Here is a 27898-nt window from a genome sequence, read left to right on the forward strand (position 1 = left end):
TGTTGATCATGGAACCAAGTAATATGAAATCTTTGACAATTTCAATCGTTTCTCCATTTATTATGATGCTGCTTATCTGTCCAGTTGCGAGGATTTCTGTTGTATGTTGAGATGTAATCCATACTGCAGACTGTAGGCTTTAATCTTCACCAGTAAGTGCTTCAAGTTATCCTCACTTTCAGCAAGCCAAGTTGTGTCGCCTGCATATTGCAGGTTGTTAATGAATCTTCGTCTAATCCTGATGCCACACTCTTCTTCATATAGTCCAGCTTCTCAGATTATTTGCTCAGCATACAGATTAAGTAAGTATGGTGAAAGGATACAATCCTGAGATACTGCCTTCTTGATTTTAAACCATGTAGTCAGGATCCCCTTGTTCTATTTGAATGACAGTCTCCTGGTCTGTGTACAGGAGCACATGAGCACTATTAAATTTTCTGGAATTCTCATTCTTCTCAATGTTATTCATAATTTGTTATGATCCACACAATTGAATGCTTTTGCATAGTCAATAAAACACAAGTAAACATCTTTCTGGTATTCTCTGCTTTCAGCCAAGATCCATCTGACATCAGCAATGATATCCCTTGTTCTACATCCTCTTCTGAATCCAGCTTGCATTTCTGGAAGCTCTCTGTCAATATGCTGCTGCAACCATTTTTAAATTATCTTCAGCAGTATTTCATTTGCAGGTGACATTAATGATATTGTTCAATAATTTCCACATTCTGTGGGGTCACCTTTCTTTGGAATGGGTACAAATATGAATCTCTTTCAGTCACCTAGCCAGGTAGCTGTCTTCCAAATCTCTTGGCAGAGACAAGTGAGTGCTTCCATCGTGGCATCCATTTGTTGAAACATCTCAATGGGTATTCCATCAATTCCTGGAGCCTTGTCCTTCACCATTTCCTTCAGTGCAGCTTCAACTTCCTCCTTCAATACCATTGGTTCTTGATCATATGCCACTTCCTGAAATGGATGAACATAGACCAACTTTTTTTTTTTCTGGTACAGTGACTCTGTGTATTCCTTCCCTCTTCTTTTGATGCTTCCTGCATCATTCAATATTTTGCTCATAGAATCTTTCAAACTGTAACTCAAGGCTTGAATTTTTTCTTTTCTTTCAGCTTGAGAAATGTCAAGCATGTTCTTCCCTTTTGGTTTTCTAACTCCAGATCTTTGCACATTTCATTATAATAATTAACTTTGTCTTCTTGAAATGCTCTTCGAAATCTCATTTTCAACTCTTTTATCTTGTTATTTGCTTTAGCTACTCTGCATTCAAGGGCAAGTTTCAGAGTCTCTTCTGACATCCATCTTGGTCTTTTCTTTGTTTTCTTTTTAATGACCTTTTGTTTTCTTCATGGACGATGTTCTTGATGTCATCCCACAATTCCTCTGATTTTTGGTCATTGGTGTTCAATGCATCAAATCTATTCTTTAGATGATCTCTAAATTCAGGAAGGACATAAATCAAGGTCATATTTTTGCTCTCATGGACTTATTTTAATTGTCTTCAGCTTCAAGTTGAATGTGCATATAAGCAGTGAATGGTCTATTGCACAGTAAGCTCCTGGCCTTGATTTGGCTGAAGATATTGAGCTTCTCCATCATCTCTATCCACAGATGTAGTCATTCTGATTCCGGTGTACTCCATCTGGTGAAGTCCACATGTATAGTCATCATTTATGTTGTTGAAAAAAGGTATTTGCAATGAGTAAGTCATTGGCCTTCCAAAATTCTATCATGCGATCTCCAGTGTCATTTCTATCACCAAGGCCGTATTTTCCAGCTACCAGTGATTCTTCATTTCCAACTTTTGCATTCCAATCACCACTAATAACACATCTTGATTTCATGTTTGGTCAACTTCAGACTGCAGAAGTTGGTAAAAACCTTTAATTTCTTCTTCTTTGGCTTCGGTGGTTGGTGTGTAAATTTGAGTAATAGTAGTATTAACTGGTCTTCCTTGTAGGCATGTGGCTATTATCCTATCACTGACAGCACTGTACTTCAGGATGGACCTTGGAACATTCTTTGTGATGATGAATGCGATGCCATTCCTCTTCAATTTGTCATTCTCCGCATAGTAGATCATATGGTTGTCTGATTCAAAATGGGCAGAACCAGTCCATTTCAGCTCACTAATGCCTAGGATATTGATCTTTATGCATTCCATTTCATTTTTCATAACTTCCAATTTTCCTAGAGTCATACTTCATACATTCTATGTTCCAATTATTAATAGATGTTCAAATTTATTCTCTCCTCATTTAGGAGACTAGAAGTCCAAATTCAGAGTCCCAACTCTAGGGGAAGGTTTTTGCTTTCTGTTGGTTCACAGTTTAAGTGGAAGATCCTTCCCTCCTTTCAATATCCATGGGCTGGGCATCCCCTGGAGAGCTCCATGTGTCTTGACATCAATATTCCCCTGGGTCTAGAAGGTTCTCAGCACAGAGAACCTGGATCCAAAAGATATGCTCTATTCCCAGCTCTTCTTTCTTGGTGGTAGTCAAGTCCTTTTTTCCCTGCTAGTGTCTTTCTCCTTTTCTCTCTTTTAAGATAAAAAGTGATACAAGCCATATCCCAAGGAAACTCCCCTTAATTGGATCAGGGCTGTGACCTGAGTAAAGGTGTTTCATCCTACCCTAACCCCTTTACAACTGATTGGCTAATCACATCAGATCACATCATCATATAACTGCCAAATTACATCATTACATAATCACTAAACCACTGAGAATCATGGCATAGCTAAGCTGACACATATTTTGGGGACACACAATTCAATCCATGACACCTGCCAATTCTTCCCAAATTGGTACAAAGATTCAATGTAGGTGTGTGTGGGGTGCGTGTGTGTGAGAGAGAGAAATTTGACAAACTAGATTCTAAATGTATATGATGGCCAAGAATATCCAAGATGGTCTTGAAGAAAAACCAAAGTGGAAGGACAAGATCCTCTTCCAGCTGTTATGATTTAACAAGCTACAGAAACCATGATTATGTGGTGCTGGTGCAGTGATAGACAGACCAAGGAAATAAAGTGCAGAGACAGGCTAAAGGATATGTGGAGACTTGGATTTTGACAAGAGTGGCTCGAAAGGATGGATTTTTCAATTAGTGCTGCTGGGTAAGTTGGATATCCATATAGAAAATAATACACACACACACACACACAAAATAAGACCTCTACTCCATACTACCCACATAATTCCATATGGATTTGCCATGTGAATGTGAAAGGAAAGACTACACTCACACCTTCTAGAAGAGAGCACAGAAGATCGTCATTTGGAGTAGCCAAAGATTTTTAACAGGACACAAAATACACTGGCCATAAAGGAAAATATTTATAATTTGGTTTGCATTACAAATAAGAACTTCTTTTCATAAAAAGACAACAGGAAGAGAATGGGAGAAGATACTGTAAGATTATAACCCAAGGACTCATATCCTGAATACATTCTACAAATCTACACAAGATAGAAAACCCAATATAGAGACTTGAACAGGCACTTCATAAAAAAAAAAAAAAAAAAAAAAGATATCCAGATAGCAAGGAAACTAATGGGAAGGTGCTCAATCTTTGTAACCATCAAGGTAATGCAAATTTAAAAATAAATGCCACTATACTCCCATGAAGGAGTTCTGGTGGCATACTGGGAAATACATTTGGCTGCTAACCAGAAGATCAGTGGTTGAAAACACCAGCTGCTCCACAGGAGGAAGATGAGGTGTTTTACTTCTGTAAAGATTTATAGTCTTGGAAATCCAGTGGGGGTCACTATGAGTTGGAATTGACTCAATGGCAGTGGGTTTAGTTTTGGTTTTGGTTTATATGCCCATCAGAATAGATAAAATAAAAATGACTGACCATACTGTTTCAGGAAAGAGGTGGAGCAACTGGAACTGCTGGATGAGTGTACATGGGCAGCCACTTTGGAAAACTAGAGTTGCCTTATGCATGTACAGCCTTTACGCAGCATGATGCCAACACCTTTAAGTCCAAGGTCCTACCCCTCGCTGTGGCCCCCCCTCCACTATTTACTGCGTTCTCCACAACCCCTTTGTTCTTTTACTGTGTGGCTCAGTGCACTCTCATTGCTCTTCTTCTATATGAAGAGCAATGTCCCAAGTCTACTATCCTTTTAAGCAGCCAAAGAGACATTCTCTCAAAGACAGTTCCCTCCCTCAGAGGAATTCCCTGGCCAAACATGAAGATAATCTCCCCTTGTGATTTTAATTTCGCATTGTGAAACCACTTCTGAGGAGGTTGTGTAGTCTGCCCTCCCACAGAGCATCCGTTTGCTGGGGCTCCTGCATCCCTTAAAACACGCGCAAGGTCCTCCTGGACAATCCTGCAGAAGTGGGCAGGGGCTTCTGATCCTCTTGCCATGAAGCCTATAGGTGCCGACACTGGGACAGATGGCACAGCACAGCCCTGCTCTTCCCATGAGCTTGCTGTATGCCTCCTGAGAGGGAACAGAGCAAGGCACTGGAGGCTGTCAGGTGTTTAGCATGTTTCTGCCTGAGCTTCCTGATGCCCTGTGCTTTTCACCAAATTACACTATTTTGTATAATGGTTCTGTCTTTAGACCGTGAGAAAGGAGTCATGACTGGTAGTCACACTGTGAAAGGGGAGTCATATGCCTCCAGAAAAAAAAGGAGTGGCCAGGTTTCTTCCCACGGAGCTTTCTGTTGTGTGCCCTCAAGCTGATTCCAAGTCATAGTGATTCTGTAGGAAAAAGCAGAACTGCCCCATAGGGTTTCCTGGGCTGAAATCTTTATAGGAGCAGGTCACCAGGTCTTTTCTCCTTTGGAGTGGCTGGGGGGTTCAAACTGCCTACCTTCTGGTTAGCAGCTGGAGCACATTAAGTATCATGCTCCCAGGGTTCCTTATCCACTGAGTTTTCACTGGGGCCTAAGGCTTTGTCAACCCTCCTCAGGTCCAGGTGAGCCTGTGCACTTAGCCTCCTGAAGCAGTCAGTGGTTAAGGAGGAACGACTCCCTGTAAGCCTCCTGTGCTCTGTTCCCATGGATTCCCTGTCAGATGTTCCCACCTCAGCTTCCTGAGGGTCTGTTTTGTGGGGGGCCCACTCCCAGCCCCAGTCACCCTATGCTTCTTGCTGTAGATGATTTCTTCCAGAAGTCTTGGCTTGGAGTCAGGGTCAATAGTTCTGGATGTGTGGGATCGTGTGATACAGTTGTCTTGGGTGAAAAATGAAGAGAAATGATGACAACTACTTCTGACTGGTGTCTGCCTGTGACTTTCTGACTCTCTGGCCCAACCTAGTGAGGGCCTCTGTTAACTTGGGAGGCCCAGGCTGGGACTGGGGCCTGCTTCACTGAGTAGCTAAAGGATAATAGGGTTTCAACAGGGGAGGTAGGCAAGGCATTCAAGACAAAAAGATGTAAGCAAAGCCTGGAGGAGGGGCAGAGAGAGGTAAATGGACCAAGAGGCTCTTGTTGGCTGCACAGGGTCCCAGAAGAAGTGGGACCTCAGAGAAGAGGCTGGAACAGAGCTCAAGAGGCCTTGAAAGCCAGGCTTGTCAGGGTATCATCACCGCCTCCAACTGGAAAGGTCAGGGGAGATAGAGTGATGGGGTTCTGAGGCCCCAGAGCCCCTGCCCATCCTCCCACCCTGACCAGGATCACACAGGGAACTCTACTTTCAGATGCCTGTGATTTATTTCTGAAGGTTAAGATGCAGCACATAGGAAAATACACATGGCTTTTCAGTCTATGTTTTAACAGAGAAAATAGATTCTGTTATTGGCTTTCTCAGGGCCATCACCCCATCCTGGGAGGCTCCAGGATGGATGGTCTGTCCCTCAAGAACCCTCCTGCAAAACAGCAGCTTGGCCAAGGCCCGAGGTGGGAGCGAGGGGTAGCAACCCCCATGGGGAGGAGAGCGCACATGAGCAGGACTCACTGCAAAGCTAAGGCAAAGAACAGAGCTGGGGAGAGGGGCCTCTGCTCACCCCAAGGACATGGCTTGCTGAGCCCAAGACACAGACCAGGTGGGGTGGGAGTGGAGGTGCTGGCCCAGCCTGGAACAGCAGCAGGACTCTGAGTGTACATGTGTGTATGGGGGGGCATGCTGAAGAGGCAGCCTACCAGGGGATAGAGGGGCTATTTAGTTTGCACATTCCCCCACGCCTAGCATAGCTCCTAGACCATGGTCCCCAATCCCACATTTGGCCCCTCTAAGCATTAGCTGTACTGAGTAGGTGTGTGTTGCGGGGGGCGGGTCCCTGTTTAAGGCCCTTCCACCACCTTCTCCCTTCACACTGTCAGTGCAAAACATTCTTGGGGCCAATCCCCTGCACTCTGCCTGGGGATATAGGGAAGGGAGGCTGAGGGGGTGCTAGCTGGGGGCCTCGCCCAGCACTGGGAATTCCTTGCACATCTCTTGGACAATCATGCGGTCCATCTGGCACTGGGGTGAGGCCTCCTCCTCAGCCAGGATGCGGCGCAACGTGGCCTGCAGGTCAGGCAGGCGGTGGCGGTGCTGCAGGTAGGGTGTGGAGCGGACCACAGCATGCATCAGGGAGAGGTACTCCATGCGCAACTGTGGGAAGAGCAGGCCAACTCTGGGAGGCCCTGCATTGCCACCAGACAGAGACAGGCCACTACTGTCCCAGGGCAGCCACAAGGACCCCAGGGCTGTGGACCACCTCTCTCACTGAACCACTGAACACCAGGGCTGCATCCCCAGTGCTCAGAGTATCCCCAGCACAGAACTAGACTTTGATAGTTGCTGAATGAGTGAATGAACGACTGAATCATCCCAGTCACATATGGTCCCAGAATGTGGCTGGCCCAGGGAAGTCCTGGCTCAAGAGAGGTGACAAGGGGAGGCAGCAAGCCCCTCACCATGCTTTAGTGCTGGGGTCCTTAAGGTACTGCTGTCTGTCAGTCAAAGGCCCACTGCTTCTCACTTTATCCTCTCTCATGCTGTATGAACTCATTCACACCCATGGCCTCAAATACTGACCCACATTTGTATCTCTCACCAGGACCTCTACCGTGAGCTCCCTGTGAGAACATTCAACTGCCCACTTGTCATCTCCTGTGTATCTCAGAGATCTTAAACCAATATACCCACAACCCAACTTGTGCTCCTCCCACTCTCCCACAGCTGAGCACTTTCCTGTGTTACTTTAATAAAGGGCACAGCTCTCATCAAAATCCAATCAGAAGCCCAGGGATTCCCTTAAATTCTTCTCTCCCCTCACACCCGAGATCCATCTCATCTCTAACCCCTTGACCATCTGTCTGCGTATGCTCTGAATCCATCTCTAATACTCCTCCCTGCAACTTACAGTCCCAGTACTTCTGGTTTAAGCAGCTCCAACAGCCCTCACAACGCAACACTCAAGCCTTCTTTGTCCTCACTGGGACCCCCAGTCCACTGTCCTGGCTCCAGCATTTTTTCTCTGTCTGCCACCCTCGCCATCTCTCATTATTCTCTTTCCCTTTGATTAGAGGAATCAATACTAAAACCTCATTTGGGGGGCATCACCCTGCTAAATCCCAAGCCCGGTCAGACCTAGCAGCAGACAGCTATAGAGCCACACTATAGGCCTAACCTTGTTGTGACCACAAACCTCAGATGGACACTCAGCACTGCCTGGGATGCCCACAGAATTTCTCTGCTGTATTTGCTCTCCCTAAAGGATCACTGTACGCTTTTCTCCCTGTTTTCCAAACCTGAACTTCCTGGTTGGCTGGACTTGTGCTTCATGGAGAAAACAGAAGCAATCTTTCAGAACATCCCACCTCATGCTCACATCTCACCCAGCTGCCCTGGCTCTGATTACGGATCATTCCACCCAAGGCCTGGACCCTACCTGCTGGCTACCTCAGCTACTCCCCTCCTGCAGTGACTCCCCCCATCTATGTGGCCCATTTCTCCACATTACTGGATCATTTCCATTGGCCCAGGGATAAGCACCAGCATCTCCTACCTTTAAAGCACTCTTCTTGCCCCCATGTGCTCCTCCACTGACTCCCCATTTTTCTGTTCCCCTTAACAGCAAAACTCACACAAGTTCTCCCAATTGAAGCTACTCTCACTTCAAATCCTGTTCAAACTCCCTTCCCTCCACTCCACTGCCATTTCATGTTGGTCCACAGTGACCTCCATGTGGCAAATCCAATGGCCAGTTCTCAGCCCTCATTTTACTTAAGCTCCTCACAGTGTGGAGACAACCCAGCTCCCTCCCCATCCCAGCTGTGGGGTTCCTGCTCTCTTGGTTTTCCTCCTGTGTTTCACCATGTGCTTCCTGGTGACCTATCCATTTCATTCCCCGGGCAATCGCATTCCACAGACTTCCCATCACATCTATACACACGGGCAGCTATAAACCGTCTCTCTCATCACAGCATCCCATCACCTCCCCAGAGGTTTGGCAGGGATCTTCTCAATCTTGACACACATTCAAAACGGAACTGTTAATTTCCCCAAAAAAGTCCTCTTCCCCCACCATCCCCACCTTAGCATCCACCCAGCTGCTCAACACAAATTTTTCTATGTCCTTGATTCTCCCCTTTCCATTTCCCCCTGCCCCCATGTCCAATCCAGCAGCAGGCCCCTGTCAGAACACTTTCAATACACCCTAAGCCTGACTTCCCATCATCGCACAGCCTTTTTCCATCCAGTCCACGCCCCTGGGCAGCTGCAGAAGCTTCCTCTTTGGCTCTCACTTCCACTCTGCTCTTGTGCCACGTAAATATCACTCAGGATGGACCACGTCATCACTGCTCAAGGAGACAACTCTTTGCTGCAGCCTCCACGCTTTGTATCAATGCCACTTCCTCTTCCTCACCACCCCCACCCGTCAAGCCACTCCTACTTCTTCTAGACACCTCATCCCACCTCACAACTGGCTCCTTAGGGTCTTGGCAGAACTGTCATGGCTTCTGAGCAGCTTCCCACACCTACCTTGCTTGAGTAGTGCCCCTAGGGCCCCTTCTCCACTTAGTGTCACATCCCCCCAGTTTCATTTCCACATGGTTCCTGTCCCCACTGCGGCCACTTCCAGGCACCTTGTCTCCGGGTGACAGGTCCGCGATGTGCCGCACAGTAATGTCGATGAGCGCCATCATGTCTGTGTGGTAGAAGATGGCAGCCGTGTCAGGGCTGGCAAACACATCCTGCAGGAACTTGAGGATGGAGTGCGGCGGCTGTGGCTCGTGTTTGAAGATGCGCACGGGGTCATCTAGGAGGCAAAAGTTATAGGGGTCAGGGTAGTTCTCAACAGGGTCCCAGAGTCCCTCCAAGGGATCACAGGGGTCATCTCAGGGGATCATGGAGTTACAATGCATTGAAGTGGAACCACACAGACATTTGGGCCCCTCACCCCCTCTGTTCAGGAGCAACAGCAGCTTCTCAGAGAAGATCTTGACATTGGCATGTTTGTTCAGGGCGGCCATGATGAAGTTCTGGTCAGGGGCTGAGGAAGGACATGGGTGCAGACAGAAACACAGGTGGTGGGCCTGGGGTACCCCTGAGCTGGTCAGTCACTTCCCACCCAGGCCTCATCCCCACCTGGAAGGTGCAAGTTGAGAGCCAGAAGCAGGTTCATGCAGAGATCCGGCAGCTGCTCAGTGGTGTCCAAGGGCAGCCCATCCTCAACAATGCTGAGTAGAAACTGGGCAAAGGTTGTGCCCATGTGCTCTGGGAGAGGGGCAAGCAGAGGTCTGCAGCCTACCCTCTTCTCCCCTCAGCCTCCCTGGCTTTCTGTTCTGATGAACCCTGGAGACATCCTATCCCAGTCAGGCTGTGGCCAGTGGGTCCCCAGGCACTCTGTGGTTGGCAGGCTGGCAATCTGCCTTCTTACCATAGTGGGCGTAGGGCACTGCCTCCCCCATGGAGAAGACCATGGCCAGGATGAGGGCAGAATAGCAGAGCTTCTGGTGGTCTGGGAGGCAAGACATGCAAGCAGTCAGAGCCCTGCCAATGGTGGGAATTCTCCCTAGGTGGCAGGAACCCCCCACCCTGCCTCACCCTGTGTGTCTGTCTGCATGTCTCTCGCCAGCTCCACAGGCAGCACAGACGACACGAGTGTGGAGATTATGGCTGCATCCAGGCTGCACATGGCGCCAAAGCACTTGAGGAGCAGCAGCCGCAGGGACACCCGGTGCTCCTGGTAGGGGATCAGATGTGCTCAGCACCTGCCACCCTCCCCTCATCCAGGTCCCTCTGGGCCCTCCCCTCAGCCTCACACACACACCATTTGGTAATAGGCCACCAAAGCCAGGACAGACTCGAACTCGTTCCTCTTGCACATCTTCTTGCAAACTTCAGGGTCTGCGTCAGTCTGCGGGGAGGAGGAAGTGCAACGGAGTCACCCAGTGGGAGCTATGTGACCACATGTGAGCACTGAGCCCACACATGTTGGAACACTCCTGAGCACTGGAGAGGGATGATGTGGGGTGGAGGTTAGTGCTCCACATGCTGGGGACACATGTGGGCCACCCCGTTCCCCGCTCCACACCAGAATGTGCAGCAGTTCCTCCAGGTAGCAGCGGATGACACCTTCGTCCTCATATAGGGCCCAGCTGCGCTGCTGGGCGTCATCCTTTCGTCGGGCCAGGTCTGCAAAGATCACCTCCAGCCGCTGCTGGTCATGGCAGACCTGCCCTGAGGGCAAGGCCGTGCTCAGGTCCTAGGGGAAGAGGCGTGGCTCAATGGACTTCCTGTCACCACTTCCAGAAAGCCTCCCTTAGGCCTGTACTCTTCAAGACTCATAGCTGGGAAGGGAGCTCGACCCAGACTCCAAGGTCATGGGCACAAGTTTCAGGCTGCCCTGGTTAGCATTCTCCTCAGAACCATGAGGGGATCAAACCTGTTTATTTTCTCTCCACCTAATGTGCCCCCAGTTCTCCCACCTAGCCTCCCACATAAACCCTTCTCTCATGCCCATCCCTCAACACCAGGCTCCCAAGGGCGTTGGCCCAGTTCTAAAGTCCCTCTCCAAGTGACTCCCTTGCCTCCTAGCCTTGATGACCTCCTAGGACAGGAAACTACATGAGATACACCAGTGAGGTATTTTTCAGCAACTTTCCTCCTACTTCAGACCTGTATAAATACCTCCAACGTGGGCCATATGCTCTGCCACTGCTTGATGTGACTGATACCCCACCCTCTGAATGTATACCACTGGCCATCAGGCCTGCCAGCCACCCACCTCCCACACTTCCTTGGAATTCTGCCCACCATGCCCAGCACAAGGGAACCCACTGATCCACCACTTTCCATGCCCCAAACCAAAGCAGAGTGGACTCAGTGCTCCCCAAACTTGTTCCCTGACCAGTATCCCTATCTTGGCAAAAGATCTTACCCCAATATGTCCCACACTTCACTTCTTAAAGGCTGAGTCAACACCCTGGTCTCCATTATAGTTCTTGAAACACCCATTTCTCTCCACTGCCAAGGCTGGCAAGCACTGTCCTCCTTCATGCCTAGGTCTGTTTCTTCACTCCTGGCCACCAAGATCTGCCCAGGTCTCATCTCTCCCATCCCCCTGCTCCCAGTATTCTAGTCACACTGGCCTTGTTTTACTTCCTCCCATAAGCCAAGCTCTGTCCTGCCTCATGATCCTTATTCAGGCTGAGCCTCTGATTGGAATTTCCTTCCCTCCATTCCCTTTGGGGTTCAGCTCAAATGTCCCCAGTGCTCAGCAAAATGAAGCCCCAGAGCTGGAGCTGGGCAAATACCTGTCAAGTAAAGGCTGCACAAAAGCGTGAGGGTGGGAATGGGGTGGGGAGGCTCCTAGCTGTGCCGCCCACCCTCACCTTGCCCTCTACCAGCGAGAGGAGGACCTGCTCCATGATAGGTGAGCTGGCTGGCACGGAGGCCTGGATGTGACCCACCACAACGCCGATGGCCACGCGACACAGCTCATGGCTCAGGCCAGTGTTTCTCCGCACAAGCTCCATGAGCTCCGCCCCAATGCTCTTCGGCACAGTTGCAGCCATCTCAGCCACCACCTTCTCCTCTGTGGCTCCCAGGCTCAGCATACCCAGGGCCTCCAGCTCATCAGGGGCTGAGGTTGTACCGACTGCCACCTCCTCTACAGGGGGCTCAGGGGTTGGCACCTTGGATGGAGGGGACTGGCACTGGGAAACGGTGGTATGGGTGCTTCGGCGGGGTACCGGTGGAGGTGTGGGTGAGCAGCTAGGGCCTAGCTCAGATGGGCTGGAGCCAGTGTAGAGTGTGTCTAGGGACGTGCTGCTGACCAAGGAACTGCTGGACACAGAACTTCCCCCTGAGGGTGTGATGGTGCGGCTGCCTATGGACAGAGAGTGGATGCCATGTTAGGGCAGCTTCCAAGGACTCCTACCCCTAAAAGCCCTGAGCCCCTGCCCCCCAATGCACCTCCCAGTTCCTCTGCTAGGTCCTGTCTCCTCACCAAGCCCAGTGCCCCCAGGACCTCCAACCCCCTCCCGCTTTCTCACCGCTCCCCAAGGCCACCAGAGCCTCACGGTCTCGACGCTTCACAGGTGGGGGTGGTGTGGCAGGTGCAGCTCGGCGAGGCTGCGGTGGGATCTGGGAAGACAGAGAGGGTCTGAGTGGCAGCCTGGCTGAGCCCTGAGCTCTGGGCTGTATCTGACCCAAGTGAACACCTCAAGCCTCTGGACAGAGCCTCAAGCCCCTCCCCCTTCCCCAGATGCCCTCACCACGTACCTGGTAGAGGCTTCCATCTGCTCCAACATACTCCGAACTGGGCAGGCTGTGCTGTCGCTCAAACCCGGTACGACACATCCCATTGGGCTGCCTGGCAGCAGCAGCATCCAGGTGGTGGTCACTGGTGGATGAAGTCATAGTTGCAGGGCTGGGGGTTGAGGGACCTCTGCGGGACAGGGTCTCTTTCCGGTGGTGGATCAGCTTCCTGGTGGGAGGCAGGGAAACTTTTGGGAAGTATTTCACAACTCCCAAGGTCCTCATATGCTCCCTGTGGGATGCTGAACCCCCCACAGCCAAGGCCTCTCACCCTGCTTCCCCACACCCCACCCCTCTGCCACCTCATCATGCTCACTGGCAAGATCCCCCCACTCACTGGAGGACTCCGCGCTGCTCCAGGCTGTACTTGCCACCATGCCGCATGGCTGCATTGTGCACGGCCTCAATGGCCCGGTCAATGGCCTGCAGGACATCCTGCTCCAGGCCCTGGGGAGGTGGGGATGGACAGTTAGGCCCAGGGGCCCAGGAAGGGTGCTCAGCCCAGATCCAGCCTGGGATGGAACCCAGGGCAAATAGGGGCCCCCGGGGATGGCCTCAGGGCCTCGGGCAGTCAGCTGCCACACCCAAGGCTGGGGGTTCAAACCCACCAGCCACTCCCCGCCAGGTAGACGGGCCATCTCCTTGGGAGCTCTGGTAGCATAGTGGCTAAGACACTTGCCTGCTAACCAGACGGCTGGCGGTTCAAACCCACCAGCCACTCCTCGGAAGGAAGGTTGGGCAATCCTACTTCCGTAGTGATACTGCCTCGGAAACCCAAGGAGGGCTCGCTATGAGTCAGGGCTGACTCGACGGCACATAACAACAACAACAACATGGCTGTAAACTGGAATATTGGACATGAGCACATGGAATGGGGTTCTCAAACCATCACTCAAGAAGCTCTGGGACAGGATGCCCCCCTTGTTGCCATTTTATATACTGGGGCCCACTCAGGATTTTATCCCACAGAGAGGCTCTCAGCTGTCTCTGAAAACCAGGGGTCTATAACAAAAACAGTCCAGGGCCCCCTCGTGTGAAGCCAAGAGGGCACACCCAGATTCACCCCCAAGCTTGGCTCAGAGCCCAGACTGAGATGTCAAGCAGGAAGCCTCTTGTCTGAACCCCTAATAAATTATAAGTGTTTGCTGTTCCTTCACAAAACGAAGGTCACACTCTAGAACAGTCTTGCCCTTCCACAGGCCCTGAGAGCTGAGGACTAGAGGAAGGGAACTCCCCCCCAACCTTTCCCAGCTGCTGGCCCTCATCCTCCCCACCCCCCAGGCTGTCCTTGGAATCTTCCAGACCTGCCCTGGGAGTAGCAGCTCTGTTTGTGGCAAAGAACAGACACAGAGAAGAGGCTGGCGCCTGCCTCAGGCTCTGTGCTGCTATCACCAGCAACTCAGGGGTCCAACCTACCCAGCTTGCCTGGCATGGGGGCATAGCTGTGAGACAAGTCACCTCTACCCCTCCTATTCCCTGGTACATCTAGTCTATTAGGCTACAAAGGGACCTCAGAGGTGGCCTCACTCCAAAGCAGGTTTGAGAATTCCCTGATGGCAAAAAACAGATGGATGCAGAGGTCAGCAAAGCCCTCCAGGTGGTGTGGGGTGTGACACAGTGCAGGGAGACATGAGACAGAGAGAAGAGGCAGAAAGATGAAGACACACAGAATCAGAAGACATAAAGAGACAGACTCAGAGAAAAGGTGAGGCAGACCAAGGGTGACAGAGGGAAACACAGAAAGAAACTGACAGAATGAGACAGAGAGAGGCAAAGGATCAGAGGAAGACATACAAAAAGATGAAGCGTCAAAATAACAGAGATACACAGAGAGGGCAACTGAGACACAGGGGGATAGGCAGAAAGAAACCTAGAGACAGAGACAGACAAACACATGATAGAAAATGACAGCCTCTCTGCTCTCCCCAAAGGACCAGCCCCACTGGCCCTGCACAGAGGAGGGGCCTCATAGGCCCAATACTGGAAGAGGCAGGCATTTCCTCAGAGGCCTCCGACAAGCCCAGGGCCCCAAAGAGGCTGGTTCTGATATACTCACCCCAGACTCAGCAGCCCATGAGTCCTTGGGAGCCCCATTCTCAATTCAGGTTACTTTTAGATGGGATCAGGCTGAGGGTCTGTGAGGAAGCCCCAGCAGCCTGATCCTCTTATTCTGGTAAGACCAGATGACTTATGTCCAAATTTATCCTGTTATTTCTGTCCTGAACTAGGCTGGGACAGCATGTATCCTAAAGGCTAGGAACTAGCAGGGGGTGAGGGTATCTGGCACAGGCCAGGCCTGGACGTTCCAGGCCCTTCTTCCCACTGTGGTTAGAATAGACCAGCTGGAGACACCCCACCCTGGCCCTTGTAGTAAGGCTACTCTTGGGGTAACAAAAACTGGGGCTGCAGTTTTTCCTGCAGGAAGGAAATAAGACTGTGGCCAGACCAGGGAAACCATCAGGGAACTCGCTTCCTCACAATGGGAGCACCCCTGCTGCAGGCTAGGGACAGGGTGGGATGGACCCCTCCAATTTCAGCAGTGAGAAATCAGGGCCTGAGGCTTGTGGTGGGGGATAGTGATGCCAGAGAGTGTCAGCAGCAGTGCCTGGAGTCCTTGGTTCAAAAAGGGTTGGGGATCTTGGGAAAAGTTTAGAGGTGGTTGAAAGCAAGACATGAGGTCCCAAGGCTTAGGGTCACCTAGGGGATGAGGGTGTCTATTGTCTATGGCCCTGTCAGGGGTTGAAGAAGCGGGAGATGGCTGGGAAAACAGGTGGTGTTCAGGGTGGCCCAGTCTCAGAGGTGGAGGATATAGCTCCAGTTGGGTGTCTGAAAGTGGGACACAAGAGTGTGAGATCTTGGGGCTCCAGGGATGGGGCATGGCATGCATATTAAGGGCCTGGGGTCTTAGAATCTGGAGAACTGGCAGAATTTGGTAGGTCTGGCTCTTGAATCCTATTTAGATAGTGGTTCAGATACTGGATCCCAAGTTATCTATGGGTCTGGGGTCCCCCGAAGTCTGAGATTCCCACAGTTAAGTTTTTGGTAGGTCTGGAGTCCTCCCAATTGGCTATGGAGGGCCTGGTCTGTTGTAGGTGATTCTGGCTCTTGGGGTCCCAGTCCCGTGGGTGGATCTCAGGTCAGGTTCTCAAACTGCCTGTATGCTGGAGGTCTCGATTTCAGGTCTTGAAAGGCCTGGGGTTCCCAGGTTGGTTTCGCCGGCCTGTGACAGGGCATAGTCTCAGGGCACGGAAGCTGGGCGGAGGAGGCACACTCACCTGCAGGCGGCGCAGGTAGGCGGGTGGCACGTAGCCTGTCTCGCCGCTGCGCGCTCGCGCAGCCAACCACCAGTGCGCGCTGCTGCGCTCCAGCACCAGGAAGGTCTCGCCCGCGGAGAATGGGAGAGCATTGGGCTCCGCCGAGCGAAACGCGTACAGCGCGCGATACATGGGGCCTGGCAGTGCCGGGGAAGGATAGGCAGCAGGGGCGGCAGAGCCAGGACTCCAGGCCGGAGCGCAGTACCGCGCTTGCCCCGCCCCGTGACACCACGCGTGCGCGCGCGCGCCCGCCGCAGCCCCGCCCAGGGAGTGTGTCGGCCCACGCGCTGGAGCGCGACGCCCTCTGGCGGCCCCAGGCGGAGTAGCACGGCGGGGCTTCAACTCTTCCGCTCCCTCCGTCCCGCATCTCCCAGACATCCAGGTCCTAGCATTCTCCTTCAAACTCTGGCCTCGGCTTTCCCCGCATGACCCTCCATTCCCTTCTCCCGCTCAAGTTCAGGAGCTTAGCATCACTCAGTAAAGGAGCTCTCTCCACACAGCCCCAACGGCAGAGCCTATGTCCTCTGTGTCATCAGTGTATCCCCGCGTGCCTCCATCGCTCCAGAGTGGGTAGGTCCCGACATTAACAGTAAGGTCAGTGACCTCGAGAGAGGACGTGTTGGATCCCATGGGGATGCGGTCTCCTCAGCATCTTTAGGCTTCTGCACCCTTCTTAACATGTCCTTACTTGGGCTGCCTCCCTCCGGTGGTGACCAGTGGAGAGCAAGAATCTTGAGAGGAGCCAGAAAAACAGAAACCAGGTGGGGGCATTCCCCTATCCAAACTCCTCCCGTCTTTTTAGGGCCCCTCCTCCTCCCTTCAAAGATCTAGTGGCACATAGTTAAAGTATTGGGTTGCTAACCGAAAGGTCGGTGGTTCAAACCCATCAACCACTGTGTGGGAGAAAAATGGGGCCGTCCATGAAGATATACAGGCTTGGAAACCTTAAGGGGCAGTTCTGCCCTATAGGGTCCTATGAATCAGAACGTACTCGAGTCTCAACCTTTTTTTTTTTTTTTTTTTTGTATCCTCCTTTCAACAGCTCACTTCTCATACTTCTTTATCCTGGACCATTTGTGCATTCTGTTCCTTCTGCCTGGGACACCTTCTTATTCCTCCCTCACAGCATAAGGTCCTCACTCACTCTCACAATGTTTTATTGTCTTTATGAAACTTAAAACTCCCAAATATTTCTGGTTCACTCTTTTGAAGGCAGACAGGAGGGATCATGGAGGGTGGGGAGTGGGGTGCCATGTAGCTGGAGGCCATGGTTGGCCAGTGTACCTTTCCACTGTGTCCTGACCTCCAGGTCTTTGAAGGCCCTGGATCTAGAGGGTCACTGGGAGCTTTCAATTCTGTGTCTTCCCCACTAGAAGCCTGAGCCCAGAGAGCAGGGGCTGTCGCTGTGGCCAGGCCTATGCATGCAGTTGGCCTATTTTTGGACACAGTGGACATAGGCATAGTGGGCCTTGGCAAGGAAGTGCTGAGAAGTTCTGGGACAAAAATGGGTTGGGGAGTGAGGCTGCTAGAACTGTATCCCTAGATTTTGCTCTCTGGGCACAGAATTTGTACCCTTCCTGGTGGTACTGGCTTTGCAGTCCAAGACCTCCCACCACCCTCTCCCCTGCTTGAGACTCCTAGAACTGAGGTTGCTCTCTTGAGGGCTGGATGAAAGATGAGACTGGTGTGGCCACAGCCATGCCCAGGCCTGTGTACAAGTGGTAAGTGTTAACAGGTGGTAATGCCAAGGTGACCACTCTGCCCAGAACATCCCCTCTCCTTGAGACCTGTCCTTCAGGGTCCCTTCACCAGAGCCTGGCAGCTTCCTGAGGCCCTAGCCTTGGGTCCAGAATATCTGACATAATGTCCGACCAATTAACAGCTGCTAGCAGATGAGGAGCCACCAAAAGCTGGATTTATAGTTTAGAGGACCCACTGGGCAACTCTGGCTAATCACACGGGAGTCGGGAAAGAGCTGTATCAAATGAAGTTCTCTGGGTAGAAGGTGCTGGACACTTAAAGTCTGAACAGAGCCAAGAGAGGCCTGGCTGTTATGCATGTAGGGGTCCTATTTGGGTGATCTCAGGGTGCTGGTTGGGGAATTAAAGTCCAAGCCAGGAGATTGTGGATGTTTTAGGGTCTAGCATGGAACAGTGACCAGAACTTTACTCTCAACTAGCCCAGAGTGGTGGTCACAGCAGGTGGTAATAGCAACTTCTGAGGGTTGGGGGATAGGAGAGGCTGCCTGCCCCTGGTAAGAATGACAGCAATACTGTGTACAATTAACAAAAAGATTTGTATTGGAACGTTTACACTCAGGGAAGAAAGAGGTATCTGCATCATCAAATGTGGAATGTTGAAGAAACAGTTAAAATAAATAAAAGACTCCGAGGGCGGCTAGGGCTGGCTCAGGCCAGGGCTCACAGAGGCCTCTGTGGGTCAGCTCCAGGCTGCAGGGGCAACCACCTGACCACGCTAGCCTCTTCCGCTCCTCCATGACACAGCACAGCTGTGCCTAGGACATAAAGAGTCTCTCAGATGCCAACGTAGTCAACAAGCTCACTCTCCACTCTCCTCACTTATTTCTGTGACAATGTCTATGAGGCTCTGGAGCCCAAAGATATAGCCAGCATCCTGGCCTTCATGCACCACGCTGTCCTCGCCATACAGCCTGCAAGTGGTGTGTGCAAAGTCGATCATGCGCACATCCACTGAGCTGGTGCCAACGGGCTTGTAGGCATAGGCGCCAGCAGACTCGTCTGCCGACTCCTCCGACAGGTCCTCCAAGTCCTCAGCATCCGAGTCCAGGGCCACCTCCGGCCGTTCCTTCCCATCGTAGATGACCAGCAGAGAGCTCGAGTAGAAACGGTAGGACTCCTGTCGCTCCAACACTGCCTTGAGCTCAGCCAGCTTCTTGAGCACAGGGCCCAAGAGCTCTCGGCGCAGATATCGCCCATTGTGGAAGAATTGGAAAAGTGCCTCCTTAAAGCCCTGCACCGATAGTTTCCGCCCGTGGTACTTGTTCATGAACATGAGCTGCCCACTCCCTGCCTGGTATACCTGTGGGAGGCAGACCAGCAGGTCATGAGCTGTGGGTAGTCTCAGAGCCTGGACCCTGGGGATGGCACAGGGGGAGGGGAAGCAACATGGCATCCCTAGATCAAATTCTTTAACTTGTCAAATACAAAGGTTGCATATGAGCAACTGCCCTCTCCAATTACCACCCACCTGGGATGCAGTCCTCCACCTGGGCTCCATTCACTTTGCCCCAGCCTCTTGCTTGAGCGTGTGGGTCAGTGGTGAGAGCTAACCACCCCCTTTCTTCCTCCTCTACTCTTGTACACAGACTCTCTGCACTTGGTTAGCAAGGACAGGCCTGGGGGGGGGGATTGCCCAGGAGTGTGTGATATCTTCTCTAACCAGAAAGTAACAGGCTATGTCAAACATGGAATCTTTTGAGAACACAAGACTATGTGAGGGATGGAAAATGGTAGCCACTGGATGCTCTGGTCAGCTCATGCCATGTGTGAACACACCCCTCACCTGCATGCCACATACGCGCACCCCAATGACCGCGGACGTGCTCTGCTGGCACTTGCGGATCTGGTTGGCTGCCTTCTCCTCTGAAGCATCATCACCGTGCTGGCGTGTGCCCATCTTGAGGTCTAGGACACAAGGCACCTCATACCGAGAGGTCAGGTTCTCCAGTAAAATAAATTCTGAGTGGTTAAGGACAATCTTCCCCAAAAGAAGTGCTGCTGTATGAGGTTTTGGCACTCCTGGGGCACAATGCCTGCACGTAGTGCCCCAGAGAAGCCCAGGCCCCACAGGGCCTCATACCAGCCAGCCACAGAGGGACTGTCAGTCCCGCCATCTCCCAGGGAGGAAACCCAAGACTGGATAGAGAGCTAAGAGGACCTTCATCTCTCCTCCTGTCCCCTTCCCCTCAACGGATAAACAATCCCCTGATATCAGCCAGGGGTAGGACTAGGGCCCAGCAGTGTCTGTTCTCAATTATAAAAAAAGAGTATAAAATAAGTTCAGTAAATTGTGAAGTCCTAAACAGGAACTGGAAATATCAATATGAATCCAGGAAAATATTTTTCATGAGAATAAATGTGCATTTCCTAACTGTATCAATTGAAAAGACCTAGAAACCAGAAGAATACCTCTAGAACCCAGGCTGTGGCCTTCCCACTTCCCATTAAAAGAAACCAGGGAAGGGATTGGCAAACTGTGGCCCAGTGCCTGCTGTACACCCAGTAAGCTAGGGATGGTCTTTACATTTTTAAATGGTTGGGGGTGAGGGAATCAAAGGAAAATAACTATTCATGACATATGAAAATTACATCAAATTTCAATGGCCATAAATAAAGCTTTATTGGAACACAACTATGCTCATCCGTTTACATTATTGTTTGTGGCTACTTCCATGCAGAGCTGTGGCAGAAACAGGACCATCTTTTTCATACCAAGTAAGCAAGACAATTATCACAGACTACTGTGGTAGTGTCAAAATGACCAGAAGCCTATCTGAAGAGGCTCCTATTGGCCTAAGAGGGGATGAGATAAGCATCAGTAAGCATAACTGCAATGGACACATCAATTGTATTTGACTTCTTGCACTCAGACTGTTCTAAATCACTCACTGGTCATCTTTGGAGATAGGGACACTCATTATTTCAAGTATCTAGTAAATGAAGGAAAATAAACATTTAATCTGTTCTTGCCTATATGGACTGTACTTCAGGATAACCATGTGGCTGATGAGAAGAAGTTTCTCTTTACAGAAGGATTCTAGCTAATGAATGAAGAGTATGACAGAAACAGAAAATCACCTAATGAAAAAATGGAGCTAAGGCAATGTGATCCAAAAGAGAAAAGACAACTGAACACTGTGCTCCCTAACAGGCATGCACAATACCATCTATAAGAAATTCTTGTCCCCTCCTCCCAAAATGGAACTGAATCTGGTCAAGCCTTTATCAACATACTAGAAACACAGGGGACTGAGAAACCACAGGGGTGGAGTCAGCAAACCCAGACTGTGGGTTTTCTGACATCTCCAAGGAGAAAAAACGGGGAGGAACATCTAAAAAGACTTACCAAACCGAAAACCAAACCCACTGTTGTCGAGTTGAATCCAACTCATAGCAATCCCCATTGGGTTTCCAAGGCGGTGAATCTTTACGGAAGTAGATTGCCCAGTCTTGCTTCCGTGGAGTGGCTGATGGGTTTGAACCACCAACCTTCTGGTTAGCAGTTAGATATCTTAGGCACTGTGCTACCAGAGCTCCTTAAAAAGACTTAAGACATTTCAAATTCACACAACCAGCTGAGTGTGAACTTCATCAGGATCCCCATTCAAACAAACCATCAATAAAAACACATTTATGAGACAAATAGGAAAATGTGGACACAAACTAAATATTTGATATTGAAGAATTACTGTTTTTTTTTTCACTTTTTAAGAAATGATAATATATGTTTAAAAATACTTATTTCTAGATATATGCTGAGATAGACACAGATGAAATAATATATCCAAGACCTATTTAAAAAATAATACAGTTAGGGGACACTGGGTATATACAGATAGCAATGACATGAGACTCACAAAAGTGAGTTAACTGTTAAAACCTGCGCCATGGGTACTTATGGGTTCAATATATTATTCTATTTTTAACATGTTTTCCTTGATTCTATCTGAGACACTCACCCATCCCCATTAGATAATAATAATTAAAAAAATCTAAATAAATGAAGCATAGTTTTATGGGGAGAAGGGGGGGGGAAAAAAAAGGCCCTAGTGCTTTCTTCAGGTATAGCTCATTTCCTGGTCTAGTGAACCAGGACTTAAAAAAGATAGCTATGCCCCAGGCCTTGGAGTCCTGACTACAGGCACTCTCCCCTTGCCTTCTTCCCCTAGGCTATTCAGGCTCACCCAGTGCAGACTGTCCCTTCCATGAGGCACCCCTCATTGCCCCCTTCCTTACTACCTATACTCCCCAAGCCAGCCCCGAGGGAGGTGAGATTTGCCCAGGGTTATCACAGTGTCCTGGCACAAGGACACTGAGGAAACTCAACCATAACTAAATCTAACTTTTCTCTCTGGGCTCCAAGGGTCTTCCGTCACTATCACCCCCCACCCCCAACACAAAGATGCTCCATGAACAAAGGATACTGTACTGGTTCCGGTGCTTCACATTCTCCTTCATTCGCTGTAACTGTTGCTGGTGACATTTCATGCTCCAAGGGTTATAGTGTTTAAGCTGGGAACTCACATTCCCCTTTTTCTCTACACTGTAGTATAAGACTTCAGATTTCTTTAACCATTCAAATTCTTCTTCTAACTTATGACTAGAAAGAGACAAAGATCCAATAAATCACCGCTTTATGAAAATTAAGGACCAAAGAGGTACAAAGGAACTTTCTAGGATGATGGTAAGTTTGACATCTTGATGTGGTGGTGGTTACAATGTATATAACTGCAAAACTCATTAACTGAACTGAGTGCATATTATTGAACATATATTACATCTCAATAAAGCTGATTAAAACAAATATTAATTAAGTGGCAACCCACTGTTTTCTAAAGCAGGAAGCACCTAAGAATCTGCCCTCATTTCCCTACTTCCCTTATAGGCAGGCAAGCAGCCTCCAAGGCCTTCTTTGTCAGTTCCACCCCAACTTCTGGTACATCCTCAGTCCTCCAACTCTGAATGTGGGAGGCTGGGAAAATCTGAAAATCTGGCTGGAAATTCCATAGGAATAAATCAACTTGCTTAGCTACACTGTAGATATATCGATGTTTGTATCACTTCACAAATCCTGCCAGGGTATGACACTTTCAAGGTCCCGTCTTGGTGCACCCCCAAATTTCAGAGAGACCATTCATTCCTCACCATCTCTGAGCAATCTGCAATCTGAGGTACAGGCATGGCTCCTGTCTTGGTCACCGCTATACCCCAGCATACAGCAGACTCAGCACAAAGCATTCACAGAAGAAATGAGTAGTTGAGTCTCTGCTACAGCCCCCTCCAATGAAAACCTCACTGCCATAAAGTTGATTCTGACTCATAGCAACCCCCACTGGGTTTCCAAGGCTGTAAATCTCTTCTGCCAGAGTGGCTGATGGGTTTGAACCACCAACCTTTGGGTTAGCAGCCAAATGTCTTAACCACTACACCAGCAGAGCTCCTTTTCCCCAAAATGTTATGATCTAATTGTAGAGGAGCTAGGAACTGATCGCTGAGTGATAAGGCACTTATTAAGACTACCGTGTGAATCCTTGGCTCCAGGGAGCCAGGCCCTGACCAAGACCCATCCTACAGAACCCAGTGTCCTTCTCTCAGTGTACACCCACCTCTTCATCTTCTCTTCTTTCCTGTGCTGGCGTACCCAGTCCTTGGGGGTCTTTTCCGTTTCTAGGACATGATGTTTTTTGTTTGTCCATCTTAGGACCTTACTTTTGGGTTCACAGTCTGAATTGTCTACACTGTCCACAGTTCCGTGGTCTCCTTTCAATGGATATGCTATTAAACACAAATTCCTGTCTTCATCTTCTTCAAAGCAGACAGACACCACACCTGGAAGGGGGGGTGAGGAGCAGAGCAGATGTTTCATTCCACAAGAAGATGCATTCTAAATAACATGATTGTAACATTTGTTTTTTTCTTACCCTGTTCCTTAGTCTCTCTGTTGCCAGAGGCCCCAAACTCATCTGCAAACCTAACAAACATCAAAACAACTAGAAAAGATGACACCATACAAGACAAGCAATTAGGGAGCAAACATGGCTGAGAGTCTTCTTCTCTGATGCACTCAACAAGGCAAGAGCCAAAGAATTACAAGACACATGTTTCCATCATTGAAAATGTTTATTAATTTTTATGGAACTCATCTAATCCTGAGAAAGACGGAAAACATTTGCTCTTTATATCTTGTAGAAATGTTTAATGCTCTAAAGAGAAACACCAATGGTTTCAAGGCTTGCTCTGAAGAAGAGCCGAAAGCCCCTGGGGGACACAGATTTGCCTGGGGGGTAAGAAGCATCCAATGGTTAAGGGGAGACTGTGCAAGCAAGCAAAATAGGGAGCAAACAAAACAAATCACACAGCACAACAGACATCCTAGAAAGGGTTCCTGCAGCGCCCCTACATGGGCGGGCGCCTCAAACCTTTTATCCTTCTCAAGTATGTTACTTTATTGGTCTTTGCAGTCTCATGTCACAAAATAAAATGAACACAAGGCAGATAGGGTTGGGCAGGGAGCACAGATGCATGATGGCCTTGAAAGCAGCTCTCCCCCTGGAGTCTCTAGAACCTGCCAGATGTAATTAGACAGTCTTTGAGGGGGGCTGTCAGGTGGGAGCATTTCAGCAGATGCCGATGAGCGCGCCTTACAACCGACTGGCTGAATGCCTTTCCTCCCAGGCCTCTCTGCCCAGGATCACTCAATCTGCTCAGTCCTTGCTGCCCGCCCGCTCTTGCAGGGGAATATGTTCTCAGAGAGAGACGACACTTCTGAGGTGGCCCCCAGCTCTGGGTGCGGAGGAGCCGGGGTAGGGAATTCAGGGGACCACACTTCCCTGTGGCCATGGGGGAAAGCACAAGGGGAAAAAGGGGGCCCAGGGCGGCCAGCTAACAAGGGGCCATTGGCTTTGTCCTGGAAAAAACAACAGAGAAGGACCAAATGAGGGCCTCCAACTCCCCCACCCCCACCACAAACATACATATTCAGATTACAGAGAGAGGCGCCCATTACATTCTGGCTTTTAAAAAATGTTCCAGCAGTCCCAGAAGAACCTAGTTGTTCCAGAGTCTTTTGTGCAACCAGACAATGCAAATTTAAAATTAACTTCCTTAATGCCCCCTTCCTTGATTCACAAAGGATCTGACCCCCACCCCCAGGGAAAGCCACACCATGCTGGTGGCTACTAATATCCCTCCCCAAAATGCATTCTAAAAAGACAGAAAAGCCATCATACTTGAATCAATAGGGTTCTTCAGATGGCAACAGCAGGGACATTCTGTAATAGCAAGGCCTTCAGCTAATCCGCACAGGCCTCCCACTCCTGCATTCCATCTGACTCAATCAACCCTGCTCCCAGCCTACCTAATTACCCGGGCTTCTGATTTCCTGGAGGACAAGACCTATGCAGCCAAGTATTCTGGGTTAAACCCTCCCAAAATTCCTGCTGTTCCCCCCACAGAAGACTATGGTTACTAACATCAAGAGACACCTGAACATAAAAGACACCTATGCTTCCACCAAAAATAAAACAAATTCACAAAACAAAACAGAGTTGAGCAATCTTACCAAGGCTTGAAATCTGAGGGTGTGAGGTGCTGGGCTGAGGGCCAAGTGTAGGAGGAGAAGGGAAAACAGTGAGTGGGATGGGGCGAGGGTTCTGGGAAAGGCCACCGCGGACCTTCGATGGCCGCTGACCCTTTGATTCTCCTGGGCGCCCAGGCGCTGGCATCCCCTAAGGCCGCAGGGGGCTCACCTTTGTATTGGGGAGTGAATTTGCGCATCTCGGCTGGGAGGGTCTCGTAGAACTGGTGCTCCCTCGGAACCAGAGGCTTGCACAGGGTTGTCTCATTGAAGCGGAGCACGCACGAGTGCCCCCCGACCTGGTGGACAAAGGGCTCCAGCAGGATGCCCTTGGCGCGGGGCTCCACGTCCATGGCCCTAAAGGCTGGGCTCATTCTCCGGGTGCAGGCGGCGGGGAGAAAAGGGGAGGCAGCGGGGTCCAGCGGCCAGCGCGTCCTCCGTCTTTAGTCTGTCCACGAGTCCCTCTGTCCAGCTCGGCTCCTCAGCTTACGAGGGCCAGGACGCTCTGCCAGAAGCAAACACAGCAACACCGGAGTTGGAAGCTATCTGGGAACCGCCTTAGAGCTGATCGCCTCCTCCAGCTGCTGCAGAAAGACAAATAGCCTGAGCTCTAGAGGGGTTCCGCCCCGCCTCCACCCACAGAAAGACAAACATGCGGGGCGGGGCCAACGCCGAGAGGCTTGGTCTGAGCTTCAGTGGGGTCCCAAAGCCAGCACCTTCCTGACAGCTTGAGAAAGCCGGGGCGGCGGGGAAAACGCGAAGCTGATCTATTATTTGAATTAAATCTTGCCATTTTGTAATAGGACTGTCAAGCTTAAGGTAATGATGTCCAAGTCTGTTATGTTTTTAAACAGTGCATTTAAACATAGAAAAAACCTGTGTAACCACCATTTAGTAAGATCGGCTCACCAAGGTATCTACACACACCTCCTCTGCCCCAGGCCAGAGACAAGCCCCATTAACCTTATTAGCAATGGAGCTTGAGCCCAGCTTTAATGATTAACGTCTGTACCTAAAAACAAATGATCAAGGCTGCCTAACTCCTTTGAAAAGATACAGTGTTCTAGGCCACAGACTATTCTTATCAGGTCTATCCTGATCACCGAAAGTTGGGGCACACTTTTTTTTTTTTTTTTTAATTGTGATTTGGGTGAAAGTTTACAGAGCAAATTCACTCTCCATACAGCAGTTCAAATACACGTTGTCCCATGACATTGACAGTTTACCCCAATGCAACACCTCCGAGCCTCCCACTTCCTCCCAATAGTTACCTCTTCCCTGTGTCCATCCCTCCATGCACTCCTGCCCCGAGCTGTATCCCTGTGCATAAACAGCTCTTCTTTCTCCCGTGATTGTTCTCTCCAAGGGATGTATCTACTTCAGGTACATGTTTAACTCTTATGCCTGTCTTTTATTTGGCTGGAAGCCACAGGTGTGGGTTCAATTCCAGACCTGAAGGGCAGCTAAGAACCACAGTCTCAGTGGTTCCACCAAGCTCTATCAGACAAGCAAACCTGGTCCCCCCTCCCTTTTTATCCCCAAATGACTGAGTTTTGTTCCACATTGTTCTCCCTCTCTGTCCAGGATCTCCTACATAGATCCCCCTCTGAGCGATTGACAGTGGTAGCCAGGCACCATCTAGTTCTTCTGGCTCATAGTCATATAGGCTACAGATCACATGGTGTACCAGTCGCTAGGACTAATTGTTTCCATGAATCTTTGGTTTTCTTCATTCTTCTTTGCTCTGGATGAGGAGAGACCCATCGTTACATCTAGATGGCTGCTGACAAGCTTTTAAGATCCCAGTGGCTACTCACCAAAGTAGGAGGTGGAACAATGTTTTGTGTAGTATGTTATGCCAATTGAGCTTGATGGCCCCTTTGACTATGGTCTCGATGGGGCACACCTTTTAAACCAAAGTTGGGCTCCTGGGGCAATTCGTGCTATCCATTCTGAGGCCCAGGACCTGGAGCCACACACTAGATCTTGGCAATGCACACCTCTGCTTGTACCTCTTACAGGGCTTACTACCACCCATCTCTCAGTATGTCATACTGTGGTGGTTTCTGTGTTGTTATGGTGTTGGAAGCTAGGCCACCAATATTTCAAATACCAGCAGGGTCATCCATGGTAGACAGGTTTCAATGGAGCTTCCAGACTAAGACAGTCTAGGAAGAAAGGTCTGGTGATTATTTCCAAAAATTAGCCAATGAAAACCCCATGAATCACAAAACAATACTGTCCCATACAGTGGTAGAAGATGAGCCCCCTAGGTTGGAAGGCACTCAGAAAATACAGAGAGGCTACAGCAATGGAATCAAGCATACCAATAATCATGAAGAGAGCACAGAACTGGGCAAGGTTCTGTTCTGTTGTACATGGGGTTGCCATGAGTCAAAGCAGCTAACAGTGTTTAAGCTACATTTTAACTCCTCGGGTTCCCAGGACACCAAGTGAATTGGTGGTAAGGATGGGTCTGCTGGAGAGCCCTCTGCCCACTAATGTAAAGCGCCTA

The 27898-nt window shown here is 49.9% G+C and overlaps 2 protein-coding genes across 2 annotated transcripts; both read right to left on the reverse strand.

The window, feature by feature from the left end:
* Positions 1-6370: 6370 nt before the first annotated feature.
* On the reverse strand, positions 6371-16179 carry NCKIPSD (NCK interacting protein with SH3 domain). Its single transcript, XM_007955303.1, has 13 exons — positions 16009-16179; positions 13071-13180; positions 12698-12902; positions 12469-12559; positions 11806-12302; positions 10506-10676; positions 10242-10328; positions 10016-10154; positions 9849-9929; positions 9557-9685; positions 9369-9461; positions 9055-9227; positions 6371-6574 (listed from the first exon to the last, which is right to left on the reverse strand). The coding sequence occupies exons 1-13, from the start codon at positions 16177-16179 to the stop codon at positions 6371-6373; spliced, it is 2151 nt and encodes a 716-aa protein (XP_007953494.1).
* Positions 16180-18606: 2427 nt separating this feature from the next.
* On the reverse strand, positions 18607-25757 carry IP6K2 (inositol hexakisphosphate kinase 2). The gene is made up of 6 exons (XM_042782883.1): positions 25556-25757; positions 23729-23797; positions 23414-23636; positions 22232-22407; positions 19591-19766; positions 18607-19107 (listed from the first exon to the last, which is right to left on the reverse strand). The coding sequence occupies exons 1-6, from the start codon at positions 25755-25757 to the stop codon at positions 18607-18609; spliced, it is 1347 nt and encodes a 448-aa protein (XP_042638817.1).
* Between the last annotated feature and the right edge of the window lie 2141 nt (positions 25758-27898).

The sequence above is a fragment of the Orycteropus afer genome, unplaced genomic scaffold (genome assembly GCF_000298275.1).
Source record: "Orycteropus afer afer isolate SDZICR_OR568_19922 unplaced genomic scaffold, OryAfe1.0 scaffold00498, whole genome shotgun sequence".
NCBI lineage: Eukaryota > Metazoa > Chordata > Mammalia > Tubulidentata > Orycteropodidae > Orycteropus > Orycteropus afer.

Excerpts from the sequence above, each read along its gene's own strand:
- NCKIPSD (XM_007955303.1), bottom strand. The coding sequence starts at position 16,179 with ATGTATCGCGCGCTGTACGCGTTTCGCTCGGCGGAGCCCAATGCTCTC. Across the intron at positions 13,181-16,008 it reads CCTACCTGCGCCGCCTGCAG|GGCCTGGAGCAGGATGTCCT; the intron begins GTGAGTGTGCCT and ends CCACCTCCCCAG. Across the intron at positions 6,575-9,054 it reads ACCTGTCACCCGGAGACAAG|TTGCGCATGGAGTACCTCTC; the intron begins GTGCCTGGAAGT and ends CTCTTCCCACAG.
- IP6K2 (XM_042782883.1), bottom strand. The coding sequence starts at position 25,757 with ATGAGCCCAGCCTTTAGGGCCATGGACGTGGAGCCCCGCGCCAAGGGC. Across the intron at positions 23,637-23,728 it reads CAGAGAGACTAAGGAACAGG|GTGTGGTGTCTGTCTGCTTT; the intron begins GTAAGAAAAAAA and ends CCCCCCTTCCAG. Across the intron at positions 19,108-19,590 it reads TGCGCGTATGTGGCATGCAG|GTATACCAGGCAGGGAGTGG; the intron begins GTGAGGGGTGTG and ends TGCCTCCCACAG.